Below are 24466 nucleotides of genomic sequence, written 5' to 3' on the forward strand. Positions count from 1 at the left end.
AGACAATCTGAATGAAATAACAAACAGGTGAAACATCACAAAGTGTGCTTTATTTGCCTTGCCTTGTTATCATCTGAAAAAATCACAGGTCTCATATAAATACTATAGGAGTGGCATTCATGATGACAAAAATCATTCAAACAAATGCAAGATGCACTGACAGAAAGCTTTGCACAAGCTGAATTTCACCAACAAACCATTGTTCCACTTGAAGTATGTAATGCATCTAAATGAAAATAGGTTACTGCCCATTAGTGTACAATGAAGCCCTTTTACCCACTCTGATTAGTGCAATCTATACAGTGTATAACAAATCAAAAAATGGCTTTTACAGATCCAAGATGTGCCATAAATTTCCATTTTAATCATTAAATATAAAAAACACTCATTGCAAGTCTTAGAGAAAATGCTTTTGCACAAGGTTTCTTTTGATAAGTAAATGTAAACAATGTCACCATGAGCACATTCATCTTTCAGTAGCCATATCTGAAATGGCAGTCAGCACCATCCTGGGGTGAATATGACACCCACAGGCCCTCAGTGAGGCATAGTTTGACTCAAAGTGGCCAAAAGTGCCAAATGAAAAGCTCCACACGAAGCAGCTAAAAGTGAGAGGAGGTTATTATGACAAATTATCTGGTTTTGCTGCTCGCTTTGTGCCAACTTCACTGCTTGGTCGCTGCCTCCACAATCCATGAGGGCCAGTGGCGTCCACAGCAACGTCCATGACCTGGTCTGGCACCAACCACTGCAGAAGCAGCAGGAAGAGAAAGTCTAAAACAGCCACAAATGCAAAGATGGAGCCAGCCACAGGGCCGCAGTGAGCCCTCAGCCTCCGTAACCTTCTGTCCAGGGGAAGCACCTCCTCTCCAGACACTCTGTCATACACCTGAGGGAGAAAACATAATGAGACAAACAATCCACCATCTATTATTATTCAATGTGAAGCTCAATCACTGCAGCCTCAGCTGCGGGAATGATCAGTAGATTTGCGTGCACGGAAGAAATCTGATTACTCAGAGAAAACATGTTTACGTGTAGTGCAGCAACCTGGTTTCTGTATCTAGGTATACACTCATCAGGTCCGTAATCACATAGCTCCCCTTCCCCAAATCTTATTTTGAAAGCATGGCTCTCTTATTGTTGCTATATTAGTGATACAAGATGCTGATTCATATTTCAAATATGTGTGTCAGAGGGTTGCTGCTCTGTAGAGAGAAGAGTTTTTTTCTCTCGGTACAAATTATATTGTATTTCAAATAATCAAGTGTTCATCTGTGGAAACTGACTTGTTTATGCTTCTAGAAGCTGCTTATAATTTCCCTGCTTGAGGTTTATTGTCTGTGCACAAGCGCATAAGAATAAAATATATGAAAAGAAAAAAATAAGAACATTTTGGGAATTAGAAACCTGGCAATGTGTAAACAGCCACTGCACAGCACATTTGAGTTAACATCCAAAAAATCAAAACTGAAGCTTCTGCTGTCAAAGTATTTGGCCTGTAAAAGAATGAAGTACATTTTAGGCACATGTAAATGTACAGAATACGACTGGATGAAATGGCAAGGTTTGGAGAACCTACCTTTTCAGTCCTCTCTGCAACATTTCTCCAGGTGTAGAGGTTTTGCACACGAGCATGGATGGAGGCGGGGGAGGGGACAGACCCTGAACGCTGTCGGGCGATGACTGTCTCCAAACCAACACACAGTGACCGGACAGTGGGTTCACACAGGGTGATCAGGTCCTCGGGTAACACCTCAGGAATGCCCCCCACACGAGTGCTAACCACCTTTGAAATAAAACAAAAGCTGGATGCTCACACTGTTTACAAACACACACAAGTGTGACTCATCCACAAGGTGAGAGTACAACATCTGTTCTAGCATTACTTTCAAGAGTTTAAGCTATTTTTCATAACCTATAAAAAGCTAATGAACTTGCTTTGCATTGACTAAAGAATAAATTGGCAGTTGAAATACATAAGGCTAAAAATTTCACCACAGCCTGCATCACTGTTGGGTGTGGTCAGAGCAGAGCACAGGTTTTCCTTTGCTGCCTCTGAAACCAAACCCAACAATACTGTCAAGATGTACTGACCACACCCAGAGCACATTGTAAAGTTGTTGTTACCGTTCCTTAATGGGACATCAGCTGCTACGTTGCTTCACATGCATTAAAGCAAATGTATGATAACCTAAAGCCTGGCTCAGACATGGTATGCCTAACATTGCAGTCTACATCAGTCCATGAAGGCTTTTTAACATTCAGACAAGGTGACTTTTACATTAGTGTTCCTTACGGCTTCATTCAGACACGACAGGACATTTAGGTGATGAGCTGCTTACTTGTGTTAGGAGTTAAAATGTTATAACAGAGTGTCTCTGTTCTTTCACAAGCTGTTTAAGTGATGGATTTTAAAACTAATTATGCTGTTGATACCTTGATGTTCTCGTGTGCACAAGTGATGCTCATCCTTGCTGCTTAGAGTGAATCAACGGAGATCAGGTATTGAGGCTCATATTTAATTCCTACTAGCTCACATGCTGTATATAAAAACTTTTGCTGGATATTAATTGATTTTTCCTTGCAGCTGACAATAATGAAAATTAAAAACATAGAGAAGACAAGCTGATATGTGGCTGTACATTTTTATACCTCTTTATAAGGATCTTAGAAGATGTTACAAGATGCATATTTCTCTCTCACTGTCTGAGTGCATGTTTTATCTTCTGGTGCTGCGGCGTCTACATTAATCCGATAGTCTTCCGTTAAGACTTGTGCCGGATTAAAAGTGGTGTGTATATGTTACGAGGCATGTTAAACTGCGGTCACATAAATGTAAAGCCATCGGTGTTTGTACTATACTTGCCGCTGCTGTCAACGAAGGTGGCTGCCTTGTGATTTTCAAATGCAAACAACAAAAGATTTCACATCATTTATTTTCTCAGCCCAACAGGTCTGAGTAACTTTCGATGGAGGCCCTGCACTGACCAGTAAGGGCTTTGCATTACATTACTCTGCTGTTGTCATTCAGTACAACCTTTCAGACACCAGTTTTCTCTTCCTCCTGAGACACACCAGACCCAACACATGTGAGTTTCTGGCTGCTGAGCTGCTGCATTTCCAACCAATTTTAACAGTTTCACTTTCAATGGTTTCTCTCATGTTTTTCCTTTTGTGCCAAGTTTTTCTGAAACAGTACTATGAGATGCAGTTGAGCAGTCATCTATGAACACACAGACACCCCCACAGGAAACCTGTGACAAGAACACAACATCTTCAGTTGTGTCAAGCCCATTCGATTCAGTTGAATGAGCTTCAACAGAGTCATTTCTGTACAGCAGGTCAGTTTGAGATGAGAAAATGTTTCTTTTCCTACTTCATGTTTCACTGTTCTTACACCTCTGAGCCAGCGGTGAGGGTAGTAACAGCAGCAAATCAATGTCTGTATAAAAGAAGTGAGCCAGTGGGTTGGGACACAAATGTTCTCCTTAAGGAAGCGTACCTCTCACTTTTCTCTTGGATCTCTTCTATCCTTCAGCTATTGTATAACAACAAACCTGCAGTCCACAGCTGGCTCCCTCCACAATGGCCATGCAGAACGCTTCAGTCAGAGACGTGTTCAGAAAGATGTGACCCTGCACCAGAATACCCCGAACATCTTTATGCTCCAAAGCCCCGAGCAGACGTACCCTGCAGTGACCCAATTCATAAAAGTAAGATACATGCAATGCGTTCACACACAAACCCAGTGTTTGATTCTCAATACCTCAATAAATACGTGCATCTAGCAGTACCTGTCATGCAGCTGGTATTTCTCTCTAACTTCCTCCAGCACAATTCTCTTTGGTCCCTCTCCACCAATAAGGAAATGCAGATCTGGATGCTTGAGGCAGAGCTCTGGAATTATCCCACCAAGAAGATCAATTCCTGAACAGAAGAAGAGAATACCTGATTTGATCATAATAATGATGCAATACTTGATTAATGCTTATTATACAACAATCAATACTGAATGTTTGTGATTGATAGCCATATTGATATTTGAACACTGAAAAACCTTAACCCATATATTTATATTAGCTTTTAGAAATATGTATATATACACACACACATCAGACATTTACATCAATACTGATGTAAACACACTGTAACACCATCCCCGAAACTAGAAGAGAAATTTAGGTATGAAAGTTTCAGTGGCCTATTCATTCTATTGCCTACAATTCCAGTCTACACTGACCTGCACAAATATGAACACAAGCAAAAATGTCCAGCACAACAGCTTGTCCGTACCTTTGCGATAGACGAGACGACTGATCACAACAATAGTAATCCTGTCGTCTCTGCGTTGGGAGGGGTCAGGAGTGAAGTCTGTAGGGTCAACAGCATTGGGAATAACAGACACTATCTCTGGGTTGAGTGCTGCACGGAGCACTGTGTTCTCCTTGCTGGTGTAGGACACGCACACAATGTGGTTGGTGTCACACAATGACACAGTCAGAAGCTTGTTGGTCAGCACAGAGCTCACATCAGCAAAGCCAAAAAGTGAGTGGTCAGTGAACACCTGTAAATGATAGCACTCTTTAGGTTTATGTCGGCAGATTGTGTGCAGCATAGTGACATAAACAAACAGTATGATGACTTGACTTATAATAAGTTATGTACCGTGTTCAGGCCCATTGTCTTAGCGTGGAACAGTGCATCATGGGCCATGGCAGAGAAGGAGCTGTGTGCATGCACTACAGTGATGCTTTCCCTTACAAACACACAGCGCAGCAGGGGGAGACTGTGGAAGCAGGTGGTGGCTGTAGACTGGTTGTACATCACCTGCAGTGGAAGGTAGTAGACCTTCAGTCCATTGGTGAGATATCTGACACCCTTCCTCCTGCCGTAGGCATGGGTGACAATTACCACCTTGTGTCCCTTTTCAATCAAACACTGGGAGAGCTGGTAAATGTGACTTTCCACTCCTCCCATATTTGGATAGAAGAAGTCAGACACCATGCAGATGTTGTGCTTCCTGCTGGGGACTCTGGCAACCTCTGGAGCAGCTCCAGGGACTCTCTGCAATGAAGGGTTATTGATAGCTGCCGATCTCCTTCGTTGGCCCATTTTAGATTCTCTGTGTGAATGTGCTCCTCGCTAGTGCTGAAATGTTGAGTTAATTTGTTAATGAGTTGATCAACAGAAAAATTATGACAAAAGTATTTAGGTTAAATATTAAGTTAAAATACTGTACAGTAATTGCAGAATTCAACGAATTGCCAACAATCCATTCAAGTCATTTATTTACAAAAGATTACATTTTGTTTCAAAAATGTTTAAATGTTATTTACCTTTTCACTATTTAGAGTCGTTGTAAATTGAATACCTTTGGCTTGCTGACTGTTGGGTTGGGTTTTTCTGGAGCAACCACTTAATCGTTTAGTCAATGGCATGTCAGAGAACAGTGACAATGCTCATCAATTTATCTCAGAGGCCAAGGTGACAACTTTTCGCCTTTTTGTTCAATCGACAATCCAAATCTCAAAGATATTTGGACTACAATGATCTAACACAATATAAGAAAATCCTTATGAGAAGCTGAAACGTCCCCCATCACTACCTACTCAGCTTTATATTGTACTCCCATCTAAGTGTCACAGTGTGGCAACGCTCTCATTTCACTGTACAATGTGGTAGCACTGTCACTATTAGATATCGTTTAGAGTGAAGGTACTCTTGTATTGCCGTCTGTTTAACTGAAGTGGAATAGTCACGATTAGCACAAACCAAATACGTATGAACCACTCGGAGACTGGCTGCTACAATCTAAAGTGACTACTGCTATTTATTTCATTTCACATTAGCATCAAGCTAACTTCATCCTTATTCAGCTGCTTGACTGCTGTTAATGCAGGTAGTTCTCCTAGTCCGAATTGTCTTACCGTGAACAAAATGTCAATCTCGTTTCAGCTTTTGAAAATAGACAGAACTATTTTTCAGACGTAAACTCATTTTCAGTCGCGTAACCCGTGCTAGCCTGTTAGCCGCCTGAGCCACTTCCTGGTCTCTCCCTACGTCACACGCAATGACGTACCATGAGGCTGTTGCTGCCATCTGCTGTGTGGACGTTCGTTCAGAAATTTTTGGTATCAAATTTTGCCTTGCCTTTGCCTTGCCAGACACTGGCTTATATAAGTTTATGGTGGTCAATAGATTTTAACTTCTAGGATACACAAGTTCAGACTAACTGAGGCTAGCTCAAGAGTAACCACGACCATAAAAACAACATTATATTTACTTCGTTATGAAGAGTAATATAGAGTCCACTGAAATCATAAATTGTTTATTGTCTCTTTATTGTTTATAGGCGTTACACATTTCCCGTTATTGTTGAATATGGTTTATTTAGTTGTTTAACATAAAAGATGTTTACACAGTAGTGAAGAATATTTTGTGTTGAAAGTTTTGTTCATTAATGAGGTTTAGTAAAAAAAAAAAGTAAAAAAGGGAAATGAAATTTTTTTAAAGGGAAATGTGAATGTCACTTGCTGACCTGCGTTTTTTTCTGTCAAATTTTATTACTTTGATTCAGGGTTACAAACTAATGTTGAAAATGATGACAGAAATGTAAACATACTTCAAAATGTTTAAGCTAATTTAAGAAAGATAATCTAAATGAACAAAAATAAACATTTTTTTTGATGTGTTATGTGATTAGTTGTTCCTGTCACCTCTCTTTCACACACACACACACACACAGTGTACAAACAATGTTGAATCTTGCACTTTCCTCCAGCTAGACAAAAGTAAGTTCTTTGTATGTTCTCAGCCTAAAAGCCCCAGTGACAAGTCAAAACATGCTGGAAATCTTAGCTTTTACAGTGCTGTGTCGTTCAACACATATCAAAATTATTTACAAAGAGAGAACAAGAGCGAGAATGATGACTTGATTACAAAAATAATAAAAATACAAAAGGAATTAGTGACACAAAAACAAAAGACAATCCAACAAAATGTCTCCAGGGCTAAAATGGGGTATGTGGGTTACATGGTCGGTTTATTTCTCTTAGCAAATCATTTTGAGGATAGGTTTCACTTAAACCATTTTGACCCTGGAAAAGTCCACGTATTCACACACATTATTAGAAAGCTTGCTTCAGATTTGGTGCACTCTCTTGTTTGCACTTTTACAGAAGCAGGGCCAAGGCAAAACCCAGAATATGGGATCTGTGGTGGGCTGAACATCTGGACCAGAAATATTCTCAGTTCCCCTAGTTCAATAATGTCCTCCTCTTAGATGAGAAAAGATAATTAAAAAAAAAAGGCTCTTGAGTGTTTGGTGGGGATCATTCACAGTCTCAACTTCTTATTTTGGCGTTGCACCTCTTGAACATCACAACACTGTCACAGAGTCCGTTCTGAACCTTGACGTGATATATACAATGACCTTATACCACATATTTACAAAAGTGCAACAAAGGAACTATATTAATTGTAACCAGTATATCACAGAGGCAGTTACAGAAAAACAAGTTTCAGTTTCACACATGCTAATACAAGAAATGCTCATCCAAGCTTGTCCTTATAAAAAAAAAAAAGAAAAAAAATCACAGCAAATGTCAGCCTTATGTAGATTTTATACAGGTCCTACAAATATATGAATTACATGTGGTTTAAATGTAAATAAACAATGCCTAGTACTGGCACTGTGTTATACAAAAATATGGTCTTTGAAAAAAGCTTACAAATTTTTTGCATATGAACCCTGACATAATTTTCACAAATGTTGCCATTTCAGGTCAAGCTACCTAAAATTGTTATGGTAAATATCTCTGTATTAAAACTCTCTTTTTTTTACACTTAAGTCACAGCAGTGAGAGTTTACATACATAATCAAAACAAAGTACATTAAACTGGACAGTTCTACATTGTGTCTCTGTAACAACGGATGTTTAGATTGAAAATTCTTCTCAGATTCCTAAAGTTTGTGAGGGATTTTGTTCAGGGTAGGTTGGCTCAAAAACAGGACCTCGTTTTCCAAAAACAAATTAAGATGGACACAAGATGTAACCTGTACCAGCATGACAGCAGATTCATGACTAACCCCCTTTTGATGCAAACATCAAAAGATATGGAAAGAAATTTTACTGAGAGTCTCACTAAACACAACATAAAAATGTCAACACAGAAGCAAACCGGTGTGGAACTCAACTAATGCTGAATAAACAACTGAATAACAAACTCTTGCGAAACCTACTGTGAAAGTTTCCAACGCCACCACAATAACAAGGAAAATCCAAACACTGACATGATGGGAATAAGCTTAACGTACGGATATCTCATGAAATCTTCTGGTTTGAGGGGCCCTGAATATTCCTCTGCAAAATAAAGAAAATTGCATAAATATGACACTGTAAATAATTAAATGATGTGCTTTGCTTGATCATTTGCTGTCAAATAATAAACATGATTTTTTAATGTGTTTTACGAGGTGTTGTATTATGACTGTTTCCATGTTTACAGCTAATATCGTAATGATTTTACTGTGGAATAGTAATGAGGTATATGTAAGTCACATCCACTGTGGAATATATAAAAACACTTACCATGTTTTGGTTTGCAGCCATCGCTAATGACAGTTGATATGCCTTTGGCCATGACATTACATGTAGGTTTTGACGTCCAGTTGTGTTTAGAGATGAGACTGCTGGTGAAATGGTAGAGGCCAGTCGTAGCATTTCGGGTGTTTGTGTAGGTTATATGAGTTTTGAATGAATTTCTAAGAAGCCGTCCTTCATAATTCCACTGAATCTCTGCCTCGGCATAGGGTCCTTCTGCATCACACTGGAGAACATTTTCACCATGCAGGTTGGTGTCATTCTGACAGACACTGAAGTTCACTGGTGAGAGATGACTCAAGTTAAAATTGGGCTATTGTGCACTTCTAATATAAATTAATGGACAACTGAATGAGCAATCAAATACTGTAGATATGCATAATAAATGACTCACCAGAGATGTTTAGATACACAAAGACTTTCTTGTATAGCTGTCCAGAGTGAAAAGAGCATCTGTACTTCCCCATGTCATTTGCTGTGATGTTGGTGAGGAGAAGAGAGCAGTTACTGCTGTTCTCTGGCAGAAATATCGTGGCCCTGCCTTTGTTTGTGGTGTTGTCATATTTAAACACCAGCATCTTGTTTGGTTCTTCCATCTGCCACTGAAAACCTTTACCCTCATTCCTCTCTGAACAGGTGCATGGCAGAAGGACACTGCCGTTCAAGACTCCAGTGACTGTGGTCATCATCTCGGCATCACCTGTGGCAGGAAAGGTAAACTGGGATTAATCCAGTTACTGAGACTCGCTTCGAAAATATTTGTCATTGGTAGACATTTCTCAACACCCACTGTAAAACCAGTTACAAAACTCACTTAAAAAGTGATGCAGAGTACATATGCATGTATGCTTCCATATTAGTAATTCTATAACATACATTCTCTTTGTGGACCACACAATCATACACCACTCCTGCTCACTGAAAGTATTCCATTAAAACCCAGAGTCCTGAAGATCCTTTCAACTGATTTGACTCTTTGACTGGAGTCATGTATCTACTGACCTTTTTACTCCGGGTGCTCCAGCTTTCTCCCACAATCCCAAAAACACACACACACACGTTAGGTTATGGCGAGAAAATGGACGGATGAACGGATGGATAAACAAAATCTTTTCATGAGGGCTAGGCTTTTTAAATGAAACGCTTTTTTTTCATCCCAAATAATTCACAGATGTTCCCTTCTGAGAAAAAAAAAATCCTATCATATGGAGATTTGCTGGTTGTTTAGTTGTTTAGGCCATGTGTGACACAGATGATGACTTATGAACTGATTATTTTGTCTGATTTCTTACTTTCTTTCTTGTTTTCTTTGTTGTTCTTGTTTTATTAAAGAGAGGGGTTTTTTTCCCCGACATAACCCAAAGATGTTAAAGGACAGACGCAAAACATTAACATGGACTTAAATAAAAGAATCGTACAGCCCGAAATGTAGGTCAATCAGTGCAAACTGAGTAAATCCCCATATCAACCCAATTACAACAATAAGTGATGTTTCAAGTAAAGTTTCCTTTAGACCTTGTATATTTCTGAGCTGAACACGCAGCGCTTTATTAGTTTAGGGTCGCATGTTTACAAACGTCGTGTCATGTGTTAAATACAACAAATCTTTATGAAAGCCGTTTAATTTACCTGCAAATATCGCTCACTTAACCCCACTTGAGCCCTTACAAGAGCTGAGAGGGGATATATTTGTTTTTTCATTAAAGCGGAATAGTAACAACTTGTTACATCCATAAATCTGAATTAAAGTTCCCCACGAGGCTGGGCAAATGATCAACCATGCAGGAATGCGGTAGAACGAGAACATACAACATGGCAATCACACAAAAGTAACCATTTCACTCACAGAGAAAGTGCACTTGGTTTTCTTAAGTATCTGTCAATGTTAAAACTCAATTGATCAAGTATTTAACGCCAGGAATACGAAACATCTGTGATTATTCTGCAGTAACGCATAACTAAGAATGTGGATAGCCACCTGATAGGTAACCCCACACTGTTGTTGAGTGGTTTGAGCGATATGTAGGCTTCTTACCTGAGACAATTAGTACCATTAACACTCGCAGTACTGTCCTCATGTCGCGCTCTGTGGGCCAAGAAAAGCCTAATGGATCTGTCAGAATATATGCTGCTAAACTGGGACACCTTCTAGAAAGGATTACTATTCTAATCTCTTCCCTGTCGTGTTGTTGTCTTGATTAAACTAAGGTATCCGTCAAGTGTAAATTGGTAAAATCCCAGTTCGCGACAAATCAGGTGGCGTCTGCGTGCAGTCCGTCTGAAGGGAAGTGAAAGCGAGAAAGTCCACCAGTAACGTTGATCTCAATTTCCGGATATTGTTAAACGTCAGGAAAAAATGACGCTACTGTCCTTTTTCCATTGAGGACTATACAACATATCTTGATCAAAGTTAACAAGTTGAGCTGCAGTGACCAAAAGGTATATGCAGACAGATCATAACACGACACAGACAGATTATAGTAGGCTACAAACTGATATTATTTGACTCAGTAGTCACTCTAGATATTTTATTAGGATCTTATCGAGCCAGTGAGTGGAGCGTTTCTTGGGTATATCTTTATAATTACATGAAAGCACTCACATACAGCCGCACACTCACCCACCCGCCCCCACCCATCCAACACTAAACACATCCCTTCAGCTCCAGCCACACACCGTCGGGAGCCAAACAGGGAGGGATCGCCGGGATCGGAACATTTCAGCTGTGTCGACATTTCACCGCCTGCTTTAACGTTTCTTTTAAAGAGTAATTCGTGAACATAACGACGGTGCTGGATACCGGGAGGGCGGCATGGGGGAGCACACGGCGTTTTTGCTGTTACTGGTGGCGACCTTGACGCTTTCATCCGAGGTGAGCACAACGGGAGAAAATCTCAGGCTGTGGGAGAGTGTCGGTGAGCCGATCCCTGGCTCCTCTCGTCTGCGGGCCTGTAGCTAGTTGCAGCAGGCATCAAGCGGACCTCATTTCCAACCACTGTGTCAAATATGAATTATGTTGCATTAAAATGACGATTAAATTGTAAAGGTGGAGGATAGTACGGCGTAGGTTACAACATTTCACTGATGGCATGAACAACTGCAACAATTACCACCGAGCTGCTACCAAAGATAACATTATTACCGGGCTCTGCGTAGGCCCACTCTTAGCTCGACCCAGTAAAATGGTTTTCTTTGACAGTTTCGAACAGTTTGCTGCATGAGTTCATCGTTATCCCAAGTCTGTTGTGTACACAGATTTACTGCGTAGAATTAGCAAACCAAAGACTGTCAGCAGCAATGCTACCAAGGCCTACCGTTAGTCGGTGATTGACAGCTTGGCCCTGCCATGTTGGACATGTTTTGGTTTGCCTTGTGATTTGTTTTTCTTTGTGTTTTTTATTTAGTCCCGCATAATACTCTGTTGTGGTAGTTAGTCTCAGTTATCTTTTTACTGCTAGGTAGATAGCTAAATTATGTTACCCAATTTGACGACAGTAAATAAGGTCGACAAAGCTAACACTGGGCAGGTCTTTCCAGAAAAGACAAGGATTGGCATGGCAACCGCTACAGGCTAACATAACGTCGTATGCGTGTTAAAACAATTTGTCCTGTTCACGGTCTCAGTCAAACCTGTCCCGTCTATACCTGTAAAATGCATCACGATAAGTTCAGCTTTGATGTCAATACGCCCTCTGATACCGGTATGTATTTTTTGTATAAATACTCGTGTTCAGTGTCATTTGGCCCACTTGGTCCAGTCCAGCAGCGTTGCAGCTGCAGGGTGGTGATATTGCTGAGGAAAATGGAAAAAGGATGCAGTCTTTTTTAGGTTGACACGAGCAAAATGGCGCCTGCAGCTTTGCTGCTGCTGTTGCTGCTGCTGTACAGGACCAGAGAGAAATATACATCTTAGTACGAGCTTGGAAAAGATGAGCACGGCCTGCATTGTAATATGCAAGCCATTAGATGCTTACTGCTGTTTTCTCATTATCGTGCCGCAGTTAGGAGTACGAGTAACTTAGAGAGCTCTATAATGCAGGCTCAGTGCAATAATACACCTACTGTAGTTTTCCCACCCAAAGCAGCTCCCTGCGTTCCGTTCTGCAGTGAAACATGGTACATTATTTGATGTGGCATACATACAACTTTCCCCAACAAATATCACCATTTGCCACACCTGAGATGCTACATCTGTACTATTCGTGTGGTAAATCTTATCATGTTCACTATACTATTCCTTTGATATTACTACTATGACAGAGCCATCGCTATATCTCATAGCATAAGGATTATATTTTTGCTATAGGATATTTTTGTGATATTTAAAATAGCCATTCTTCATATGGTTTGTATTTTCAGTCTGGCAGACTTTGTCCCTCTCATTGTATTGCATTGTATTCTATTTTCTGTGCTGCATGTTTTTTAGGCTGTAGGCTGAGTCATGATAGAAGGAGTCATGCAGGCCTTGACTAGATGTGATACCTAGATGTGATAACCTTTGTGCACCATCAGGATCTGCTGCCACGCTCCCCTACAGTCACACAGGAGTGTTTTGAGCTTTTTCTTTGATGTAAGACAAGGTCAGACTGGTTATCTCAGTGTAATTCTGCACTGACAAGCACAGGAGCAGTTTACTTTTAGCACATGGCTTGATACAACTATGCTTTCACAAAATGTTTTCTCAACAAATGTGACTTGAAGGACATGAGCCAGTGATATGTGGGGTGAATAACTGCACACGGAGTGACATACTCAGAGTTTTGTCATTTGAAGCGCAACTTGGCTGGTTTTGGGACTTCAATTTAGAGTTGACTCATTTCATTTCGATCATCATGTATTCTGCTTATCAACACCACTTTATTTTGTGTTCTGTAGCCTGTAAGGCACATTCCTACAAAAAAGAATTTCTCATCTAAAAAAATCATTTATAACGTTATATAATAGGTTGATTAGGTGAGAAGAGAGTAGGTATCTTCAAAAAGGAAGGATAGACTAACCCACCTTGACTCATGGAATGCTAACATTATGCAGGTCTTCACAGGCAAGCATAGCATCAAGTTGAAAATAGTTAGTATTAGGCTTGGTGGATAGTGTATTGTAAGCTTGTGTCATCAGTCTTTACTGGGAACTGCCCTAGGAACAGAAGGTTAAACACACAGAGGCTTCCTCTAATTGTTTCTTCAAACCTAAAGGATGGAAAAACACTCATTGCTGAAAGCTATGTCAATGCCAGGCCTTATTCAGTTTAAAAATAATTTTGTGTGCACCATATTCATTCACAGCTGAATTTTGGTGTTCTGTGATTCAATAAGTTTGTCTGTTCTTTGCTATTTTAGGTTTTATGGTCTTCCCTGTCACTCTCTTTGCACTCTCTCCCTTATAGGAAATGAATTAAACCTCATAAGCCAGGCTAACAAAGAGCCCGTGTGCTGGCCTGTGTGCTGGCCTGTGGCTATAATGTGGCTATAATGCATACTCTCTGGCTTATGGGCTCAATAGGGATTAAACTGAGTATATTCTGTGCCTCCTGTTTAAAATGGTATTAATATCATCTATTTATATAATTTAAATGTTCTGCTATGATATGTCCCAGTACTGCATAGAGAGACAGATGTTTATGCAGAATTATATGTGAAAGGGACCATACAAAAGCTGCATCTGGAGAATTGTATGGTTAAGCTCTAGCCAGTGTGGTACCCTCAGTCTTCAGTGTTGTCCTCTCTTTCCCCTTGTCTGTCCAGGTGCCTGCTGATGACTCTGTGGGTTTGCTAACTGAGCCCCAGGTGGCCATGTTCTGCGGGAAGCTCAACATGCACATCAACGTGCAGAGTGGCAAATGGGAGTCTGACCCCTCTGGAACCAAGAGCTGCATCGGCACCAAGGAGGGCATCCTGCAGTACTGCCAAGAGGTATTGAGACAGTGAGAGAGCAATGCAGAGGCAGAGAAACAGACAGAGACAACAAGAAGTTGTTTTTTTTTTTAAAAAAAAAAAACAAATAACAAACCAAAAAAAACAATAAAAAACACCTCTAATTTTTCTCCAGGTGTACCCAGAGTTGCAGATCACAAATGTTGTGGAGGCCAACCAGCCTGTCAGCATTCAGAACTGGTGCAAGAAAGGCCGCAAGCAATGCCGCAGTCACACACACATTGTGGTGCCATACCGCTGCCTGGGTGAGAACTTTTAATGATACAGCTAGAAGTTGCCAAGTGTTTTTGTACATGTGGTTGCTTGTGCAAAAGGTTGTACTATCTACCTGTAATGAGCAACATTATTTGTATGTTTCAGTTGGTGAGTTTGTGAGTGACGCCCTGCTTGTTCCTGACAAGTGCAAGTTCCTGCACCAGGAGCGCATGGACCAGTGTGAGAGCCACCTGCACTGGCACACTGTAGCCAAAGAGGTGAGTATAGACAGTAAGACAGCATTCAGTATCACTGTATGAACTTCATTTAGGTAGGTTATGCTCTCCTTGTCTCTGATACCGTATGTACCAGTGACTTTTTCCATCTACTTCTTAATTTTTGGGCTGGTCCTCTTTAGTTCTCCTGCTGAATGACTCAGCAATCCTTAATTTCATCCTCCCAACACCTCGCCGTCAAGCTTCTCTGCCACTTTGTTCTGATATGTGTTCCTTTTATCCTGTCGCCTCTGATTCTGATTGTTCATTATTGTGCAGTCACTCATGGAGACAGTTGTCTGCCAAACATTTTGTTAAGCTCTCTTATAATAAATAATGAGTGCATCAGAACTAAATTATGAGAGTGGGGCTCCTTATCTGCAGTCACCAAGATGTACCACAATAAGCTCTCACATTCCTGTGAAACACTGTGTGGTGTCATTTAGGTTTTTAAAGGTGTTAGAAGCCACTCAAGCACTGTTGGAATTTGTGATCAATGTCTGCTATTACAATTAGTCCTGTGGAGACCGCTCCATGAACCTCCATGACTACGGGATGCTGTTGCCATGTGGAATTGACCGTTTCCGAGGGGTGGAGTTTGTCTGCTGTCCAGCGGAGGTGGAGAGAGAGTCTGACAGCATGGAGCTAGAGGGGGAGGAGTCAGACGTCTGGTGGGGCGGAGCTGAGACCGAATACTCTGATAACAGGTATCATCACTGGCACACATTTGTCATGATTTGTTGAGTCTAATGGACACACACACATACGCACAAACATGCACCTGTAGACGGAAGTGACTGCTCTCCCTGCAGCATGTCGCGGCCAGCAGACGCAGAGCCTGCCGCCATGGAGGATGACGAAGACGAGGACGAAGAGGAAGAAACTTTCGAAAGGGACGAGAATGGAGATGGTGATGAAGACGAGGAGGAGGACGACGAAGACGACGTGACAGATGAACGGGATAGCGATGAGCGCAGCGCTAACATCGCCATGACAACCACCACAACCACCACCACTGAATCCGTTGAGGAAGTCGTGCGTGGTAAGAAGTCGATATACACCCTTTTGTTTACATGTTTTCATTTATTGTTTTTTTTTCATGATGTGTTGTTGATTATGTAGTGTCACGTTTATGTTTTCCATGAACTCCAGAGGCTCAGATTTTGCATTCATCTTTATTTGATATTTAATTTGCCTGTGTGCACATGTCCCAGCTGTTTGTTGGGCTCGTGCTGAGTCAGGCCCATGTCATGCCATGCTGGAGCGTTGGTACTTCATGCCTGAGAAGCGCCGCTGTGTTCCCTTCTTGTTTGGGGGCTGTGGGGGCAACAGGAATAACTTTGAGTCGGAGGAATACTGCCTAGCCGTCTGCAGCAGCTCGTGTAAGTCCCAGGATTGGAGCTGTGTAAACCATGAAGCGTCCGCACCACGAGCCTGACTCCTGTCCTCAGGCTGCTGGAAATCGTCTCTCTGTCTCTTTCTCTGTCTCACCCTGTCCAGAGTGTCTGATGGCTCTTAACCACTCGGAGCACTGACAAGTGAATTTGGTAGCTTGTCTTTTAGTTTTGCTTTGAGTATTATAGGATCGTTTTCTCAGCGAGTAAAGCTTATCTCTGATTGGGAAGGAGGAGTAGAAAGGAAAAAAACACAAAGGCTATGAAATGATCCATCTCCCAAGAATAATATATTTTTGTTTGGGTTTCTTTCACAGAAAGCAATGACAGTGTCTTTAAATATGTGGTAAAGAAAAAGCAAACTGATTGTCCTTTGCTCAAATGATAAGGCTGATGATTTCTGTATTTGTCTTACTGCCATGAAATCCATTGACGAGACCAAAACCAACAAAGCATTAGTCTGTTTCTCAGTACTTTTGAACTCTGTTCTGTCTGTGCCTCTGCTCTCAGCCCCAAGTCAGTTCCTCCCTGCTGAAGACATAAATCACAAATAAATCGTTCAGCCCTTTGAAAAAGCTCAGTAATTTCCCTCAGACATCGTGGCACTGTAGTTTTTAGCAAAATATCTTCAAACAGGAATAAATCGAGCAACTTTGGGGTAATATTTTCAGCCTCAAACTCATACACATTTGGTTTTCTAGTTAGCATAGGATATACTTAAACACTCAGCTACACTGCTTGTGTTCATTATTCATAAGGAACATGTCACCCAGTGCTTCTATGTGGTTCCTTGATGTTTTTTTTTCATATTCATTTTTGGACAACAATGGAGGCTTATAGCTCAACAGAATGAACTATAACAGGCTTCAGCTGCCCACACAATACTTGTTCGGATCAATTTGTTGGTGGTTGTGGTCTTTACACAGGATTTGTTGACACTAAGATAAATCACAAGCTGTATTTCTTCCAAAACTTTGAGACCAGACATTTTACATCAATAGAGTCTGTAATTCAACTGATGCATTGAAAGGAAAATGAAAGGAAGATAATGTAAAGGCAAGCGGATCAAGTGAGTGTTCCTGTTGGAAAGCAGCCATGATGCTCTAGTAATTATTCACTTAAAAGTCGTTTAATTAGTCTTTTCATTATATTCTAACCAGTAACTCTCACTGACCTTACAGCATGTGGACGAAGCAGCGTAAATAACGAACCTTGAATGTCAGTGTGTGTCTGCATGCACTTGTATACACACGTGTGTTTGCATGCCTTGCAGTTACAAGGTCCTGTGTCTTCTGTTGCAGCTCCATAGTAGCCTGATCCTGCAGTTGTGGATGTCTAACGATGTCATCGTGTCTTAACCAGCTGAGTGTTGTAGCGTGTATATAGCCATAGTCATAGCCATGTGTATGTGTGTATATACCTGTGGGGTGGGGGGGGGGGGTGTTTTTAAAGGTTAGCGGGTTGATTTGCTGTTTCCGTTCAGTGAAGCACGGCACTCCTCAGCTGTGTTGTGTCCACCCTGATCCTGACTTGGCGCTTTTCTTATCTCCAGGCTCCCACATTAAACAAAGACCTTCCCACAGCACTTGTGCTGGGAAACTAATCAGCCTTTTTCCCCTGAAAACCCGTTTATCTGTTATACCATCATTTGTATTTATATTAAAGCCGTTTTCACCGTGTACCTAACCTACCTTAAACTGTCCTGTCCTTTCATTCATGACTGTGTGTTTTGGAATGCAGTGGGTTCAGTGTTTTTTTTTTTCTGCATTTACCTTTCATGTTTTCTCTTTACTTGTATTGTTAATATCTTCTGTTGTTTGCCTCACATTGTACTGTTTTCTCCCATGCCCTGTATTTGATTCCTCCCTCTCTGTTCTTCTCCAGTGCCCACCATGGCCCCCAGCCCTCCAGACGCCGTGGATCGGTACCTTGAATCTCCCGGGGACGACAACGAACACGCTGACTTCCAGAAGGCCAAGGAAAGCCTGGAGGCCAAACACCGTGAAAAGATGTCCCAGGTATGTTTGCTTGTCCAGGTTAACATTTCCATCGTAAACATTTATGCCATGTCTGAGTCTGACAGTATGAAATGGCTGCCTTTGTCGCTGACGTGACATTCTTTATGACCAGGTGATGAGGGAGTGGGAAGAGGCTGAGAGACAGGCCAAGAACCTTCCTCGTGCTGACAAGAAGGCTGTAATCCAGGTAGGACACACACCACAGCTTTCTCTTTAGGTTTTGTATGTTTTATAGCATTATTTGTAACTATCAAAGGTTTTATTATGAAAATATTTGAGTCCCGTTACCTTGGCAAAAATCACTGAAAAGTGAAAAGGAAAATAAAAGCACTGAAAAGTAAGTTGTTGGTTTTTGCCACATATTTCATATGTACTAAACAATAATTGCACAACGAACACTGGTAAAAAATTAGAACTTAGAAAATTGATGTTAATATTGGTTATTAATTTGCTAATTACTAAAACAAGATTTAACCTCAAGTAAAAACTATACTCTTTATGTCAGAGCAGACTGTGCAACTTCTAAAAGGAAATATTAAACTTATCTCAAAGGAAAACAAAAAATGCTTTCATGTCCCACCGCAGTGCTATGTACAACCCACAGTGCGTGGTGAGAAGCCCTTATAAAACTCTTTCCTACTTTGTCATAACTGCTTGGTTATTGTAATAAGATCATATAGTAAGAAAGGATTATTGTCCCATCTATTGCATGTACTGTATTTGCAGCACTTCCAGGAGAAGGTGGAGGCTCTGGAGCAGGAGGCAGCAGGAGAGAGGCAGCAGCTGGTGGAAACCCACATGGCGCGGGTGGAGGCTCTGCTCAACAGCCGCCGACGCCTGGCCTTGGAAAATTACCTCAGTGCCCTACAGGCCAACCCGCCACGGGTACATGCACACACACATGCACACGTCACCAGAGATATAATAAAGTGTGGGCTTGTAAAGTGGACAAAACACAGCATGAGAGTTTCTATAAGGCATTCATAATAATCTGCTTACAACACTGCCGCCACCAGGCTCGTCAGGTGTTGAGCCTGCTGAAGAAATATGTCCGAGCAGAGCAGAAGGACAGGCAGCACACGCTGAAACACTATGAGCATGTGCGCACGGTCGACCCCAAGAAGGCTGCACAGATCCGACCTCAGGTACTCAACCTCACGCACACCAACCCTTTGGCGTCATAACAGGGTAAAAAATGTTTATGTTGGTAAATCTTTGGTGTGGCCTGAAAACGAAATGATATATTCTGTTAGCATCTGTGTAGAAAATGATGATTTCAGAATTGGATGGGAACTTTTTCACTTTCTGCTGACCTTTAGGTTTTGACCCACTTACGTGTGATTGATGAGAGGATGAATCAGTCACTGGGTCTGCTCTACAAAGTGCCCAGCGTGGCCACTGAGATCCAAAACCAAGTTGGTAAGTGTCAGCTTCATACTTCTTGCTAATTGTATAAATGACTGCTTTTTATACAACTACATCAAGATTAAGTCATTTTTAAGAAGTTATGCTAAACAATGAAAAATGAATGAATAAAATTCCTGATATTTTTCAGCATTTTCTGACATTTTATAGACCAAATGATCAATTGATGAGTTGGGAAAATTATCAACACATTAAGAGATGTTGATCTAAATTGTTAGTATCAGCCCTGGTCAGTAAGCTAATGAAATTAACTTGCAGAGACATTAAACATGTCTGTTATGTTTGTTATGTAGTATTCTAGTGTTGCTGTGACAGATCAGATCTGTGATCATTTCTCACTGGATTAACGTCTAATTAAACCAGCCTGCCGTCTGTGTGCTGCCGGAGTATTCAAACTTAATGAGGAGACCCTACACTCTCCTGTAGTGCTGAGTGAGGATGAAAACGAGTTTAACAGCGAGTCTGAAGTCTAGTGATGTGTGGTGCGCTAATAACACAGCATCTCCACTGCTAGTTTGTCTTCAGTAAACAGGACAATGTATGGACTTCACCAGGCATGCATTATTTTTACTTTTATCATGCCGTGGCTCTCTCTCACACGCCCTCCTCCTCCTCCTCCTCTCTCTCTCTCTCTCTCTCTCTCTCTCTCTCTTCATAGCTGTTATAGTGCAGAGAGTTCAGTCGGAGCTTTCTCAGCAAGTCTCTTCCCTGCAGAGCGACGGGAGGGTGAGTCGAGTTGCACCCACTCACATATGCACGGAGTCTGTTCTGTATAAACTGCAGTTCCTTGAATATGGTTTATAAATAGAGTCACCTCTGTAATGATGCAAAACAAAGTCGCAAAACATGATCATGCAGAAAGAGCACAGTAAGAAGTACCAAAAAGGGAATGAATGCAGGTCTTTTTTTTTTCCTTTTCTTCAGCGATAGTGGTGAGTGTAATGAATCTATGCAGAGATGTCAATCAGGTTCGTCAGAAAAAAATATGTTCCCCCATGAGGACTTTGTGTCTAAAGGGCAAAAAATAAAAAAAGATTTAGTTAGAGATCACAGTTGCAAAGATGATGGAATTTCAGCTTTTGGATTTAGTGTTTTGGGCACATAATAACATCAGCAAGTTGAAGTCCTGTGGGTGATGTCAGACTTTCCACGTTTTTAGCAGATAATCATCAGGATTGGATTATATTTTCAAAGAAAGCCTCCCTGACTGTCCTACATTGGCACGTCCAGATTAATATTCCTCTGTGTCTGCAGGTGGATGGCAGAGTTAGTTATGGTAACGACGCTCTGATGCCTGATCAGGCCTATAGCTCTGCTCCCATGGACCCTGGCCTGGACGGACTGGGCTTCATCCACCCTGAGAGCTTCAACCAGCCCAACACAGAGAACCATGGTAACACACACCATAACTTTGTACATACAAATGTACTTTGAACATCAGCAAATTAAAAATGACAGCTCAGTGAAAGTATTAACACTCATTAGACCGTTGGAACAGTCACAGAACATTATCCTGTAAAGGGGAAGCACTCATCAAATTACTGTTTTTCACCTTCACACCATCACATAGATTAATTTAGATTAAGTTTTTCTTTATGAATTTATTTGCAGTTGAGCCTGTTGACGCTCGTCCAATTCCAGATAGAGGACTTCCCACACGGCCTGGTGAGTGTGTTTGCGTGCATTTCTTCGGGTTTCAGAGTCTACTTTGGCTGCCAAGCACTTCACAAGAGGCTGGTGAATCCATCAATATTACCTTGAGCTGTGTGTGCTTATTATTGTTTAATAACATGACATCGTCATACATGGATAACAAGTAAGAAGGTTATCAAAATCTGTCATAGCATGAGATTTTTAAGGTGCCTTGTGGAGTTTTCTTAAAAGTTGTTTATTTTCAGTGTTACTGGCCAAAGTGCACTGGGTCTATCCTTAACTTTGACTAAAGTTAAGGATATCAGTATAAAGATAAGGCTGTGATCATTATTGCAGGATTCGTTTGTACAATATAACACTGTATGGGACTATATTTGTGTGTATGTGTGTGTCAGTTATTAAAAATAAAAATAACTATGAAATGTTACCATTTGTTACATAATTTGCCTGTGCACACTGCTCTCGTTTCAGTGTCTGCCCTGAAGCCAGAGGAGATGCCAGAAGTGCGGATGGAGACTGAAGAGAGGCAAAGTGCTGGTTATGAAGTTTACCATCAGAAACTGGTATGAAAACCATCTGAGTGCGACGCTCCACATGTTGTCATGTAATTGGCTTTGATCGTGCAGCGGTCTGTGCTTTGCGCACACAAACAGTTTTGTTTTTGCGTCCGCAGGTGTTTTTCGCTGAGGATGTTGGGTCTAATAAAGGTGCCATCATTGGACTTATGGTTGGAGGGGTTGTTATAGCAACTGTCATCGTCATTACCTTGGTGATGCTGAGGAAGAAACAATATACTTCTATTCATCATGGAGTAATTGAGGTAAAAAAAAAAAGGCCTTTATTTAAAAAGGTGGTTCCATGTGAAATACAGTACAGAAACCTGTGTTTCTCAGTGTGTTCATTTGCCTATGTAAATACATTTTCTGTTTATTTGTTTTACTTGTCTGTGTTGGTAGGTGGATGCAGCAGTGACCCCAGAGGAGCGTCATCTGGCCAGGATGCAGCAGAACGGCTATGAGAATCCCACCTATAAATTCTTTGAGCAGATGCAGAACTGAAGAACTGCTCATCTGCATTTTGTTCAGGCGTATCCCAACCCCACACACTCACTCACAGGGTCTGTTCCATTCAGGTCCCTCGCCCTCAGCCCTCAGCCCTCAGCCCTCAGCCCTCACACCTTCAGTTTCTCACCCTGTGGATGGGTGGGGGGGGAAGGAAACGTGAACACACTTAACACTTATCCTGCAATTGGTCAGACAAGGGCATCCTATTTTACCTGCACATTTCAACCAATCATTACAAAAACTTGATAGTGTTTCTTCTGACAAACCAACGCCCTGTTGCCGATTTACGTAAAGTCACAGCATTACTGCAGCTGATAACAGAAGCACGTAAACCCAAGCAGTTTAATTCCTTTTTTTTTTTTTGTTGTTGTTGTTGTTCCATTTTCCTCAAACAGCCCCACGCATCCCTGCTCCCCTGCATTCTGATGACAGCTGTGTTTGATGACATAACAGCTCTTAGAGCTGGCAGTGGGATGAGGGGCTCTTAGAGCGCCTCTCCTCACGATTAAAGCCCAAGTGTTTCAGGTTTGTTTTTCAAAAAAAAGGATTAAAAAAAAAAGGCAGAAGAAGTACATAATCAGAATATGTAAAAGTTTAAAAATATTGAATGTTTTGTTTGCTGATTTTTTTTTATGTGTAATATATTAAGACAGAGATTAGTTGTAAGTATATGTAGTGCATGGCCATATTGATGACAGATACAGTATACTGTACATTGAGGGAGCAGTCCTCTTACTAGATATTTTAGCAGGATTGTACATTTCTAGTGTCTTCTTTGTGATCTTGTGATATGAAGAAGAAAAAGAGTATTCAGAATCCGGTCTGCTATGTTGTCACACAGACTTGCTTTAACTGAATCTTGGCTCGCTATGCTCATCTCCACGCTTCACTGTTGTGTTAGCTGCATGGGCAAAATGCTCTATATGTAATATATGAAGTGTTATAGTATCCGAAAGGAAGATGATTTTGTTACTGTTTGAGTTCTATGCACTCTGTTGTTTTTGAAGTCTGACAATTATCACCAAATATTATTGCTGTTAAGTCCCTGTTGCTGATTCACACCATCAGTGCACATCAAGTTTTTATCAGAATGTGGATATAGATTGAACTGAAGAAAGGTTTTCTAAAAGCGTATTACTCAAGAGTTATCATTCCAGTCACTCTCTCGATTGTAAATATTTGGAAGATGGAGAATCAGGTCTTGACGGCCCAGTTTCACTATTAATCTCCACCTCTACGTCTTTATGTGTTCTTCTGTCTGTTTTTCTTTCTAACCCCCATTTGTCCTATTTATGCTGTCCTTCTGGCTGCGTCAGCAATATTGTACAGTGCAGCACTTGGGGAGTACTTGATGAAACGAGGGAACTTTTGGGCCTACAGAGATCAGAACAGTTTTTCTAGATGGTCACATCTCCTCCCCACACACATTCCTGCATCAAATCTCATATACACATTCTATTTTTCTACATTTCCTGTGTATACATGTACAGTGCTTCTGTTTGTCCTGTAGTGGCTATTTCTTTGTCTGCATATCTGTTGTCAAGAGTCTTCATAGTCCTCATGAAGCGGTAAAGAATTACCATCAACATGAGGTGGATGACCACGACCGACATTAGCATAAAGACACATTTCCCTCTTTTAATTTGAAGCTATGAACGCCACCTCCAGTAAACATGAATGTGAGATGCATATTGTGCATTTATACCATAGAAATACAACACATCACCTCCCTACACATTATTTCCACATGTACACACCAACTGAAGCTCTTAATCAGGTGAATGTTTGAAATTTGTATTGATGCTCACTGTGGGTGTCTTTGGAGGACAGTGTTTAAAACAAAAAAAAATGCATTTTTTCCTCATTGATTCAGTGACCCTCCTGTGTGTGTAGTTAAATGAACCAT

General features: G+C 41.0%; 3 protein-coding genes across 11 annotated transcripts; 1 reads left to right on the plus strand and 2 right to left on the minus strand.

Moving 5' to 3' along the window:
- Positions 1-28: 28 nt before the first annotated feature.
- Positions 29-6149, minus strand: piga (phosphatidylinositol glycan anchor biosynthesis, class A). 5 transcript variants are annotated; one of them, XM_046404511.1, is made up of 8 exons: positions 5931-6076; positions 5340-5418; positions 4669-5151; positions 4297-4567; positions 3798-3930; positions 3561-3693; positions 1583-1789; positions 29-889 (listed from the first exon to the last, which is right to left on the minus strand). In XM_046404511.1, the coding sequence occupies exons 3-8, from the start codon at positions 5113-5115 to the stop codon at positions 623-625; spliced, it is 1458 nt and encodes a 485-aa protein (XP_046260467.1). In that variant the 5' UTR covers positions 5116-5151; positions 5340-5418; positions 5931-6076; the 3' UTR covers positions 29-622. The 5 variants fall into 5 exon arrangements, with proteins under 5 accessions (XP_046260467.1, XP_046260469.1, XP_046260465.1 ...); XM_046404513.1 differs by having other exon boundaries at positions 5340-5406; positions 5931-6073; XM_046404509.1 differs by lacking the exons at positions 5340-5418; positions 5931-6076 and adding an exon at positions 6083-6149.
- A 176-nt stretch (positions 6150-6325) lies between these two features.
- On the minus strand, positions 6326-12150 carry LOC124067280. 4 transcript variants are annotated; one of them, XM_046404523.1, is made up of 5 exons: positions 11921-12150; positions 9223-9306; positions 9001-9081; positions 8595-8888; positions 6326-8366 (listed from the first exon to the last, which is right to left on the minus strand). In XM_046404523.1, the coding sequence occupies exons 1-5, from the start codon at positions 11961-11963 to the stop codon at positions 8242-8244; spliced, it is 627 nt and encodes a 208-aa protein (XP_046260479.1). In that variant the 5' UTR covers positions 11964-12150; the 3' UTR covers positions 6326-8241. The 4 variants fall into 4 exon arrangements, with proteins under 4 accessions (XP_046260479.1, XP_046260478.1, XP_046260477.1 ...); XM_046404522.1 differs by lacking the exon at positions 11921-12150 and adding an exon at positions 10642-11130; XM_046404521.1 differs by having other exon boundaries at positions 9001-9306; positions 11921-12141.
- On the plus strand, positions 11266-24399 carry LOC124067275 (amyloid-beta A4 protein). Of its 2 annotated transcripts, XM_046404505.1 has the most exons (18): positions 11266-11478; positions 14348-14515; positions 14652-14781; positions 14897-15009; positions 15523-15713; positions 15819-16048; positions 16221-16388; positions 18285-18418; positions 18531-18605; positions 19145-19303; positions 19435-19563; positions 19738-19837; positions 20502-20569; positions 21098-21236; positions 21455-21508; positions 21968-22059; positions 22170-22316; positions 22453-24399. In XM_046404505.1, the coding sequence occupies exons 1-18, from the start codon at positions 11419-11421 to the stop codon at positions 22552-22554; spliced, it is 2259 nt and encodes a 752-aa protein (XP_046260461.1). In that variant the 5' UTR covers positions 11266-11418; the 3' UTR covers positions 22555-24399. The 2 variants fall into 2 exon arrangements, with proteins under 2 accessions (XP_046260461.1, XP_046260462.1); XM_046404506.1 differs by lacking the exon at positions 16221-16388.
- The last annotated feature ends 67 nt before the right edge of the window (positions 24400-24466 follow it).

This window comes from Scatophagus argus, chromosome 11 (genome assembly GCF_020382885.2).
Source record: "Scatophagus argus isolate fScaArg1 chromosome 11, fScaArg1.pri, whole genome shotgun sequence".
Taxonomy (NCBI): Eukaryota; Metazoa; Chordata; class Actinopteri; family Scatophagidae; genus Scatophagus; species Scatophagus argus.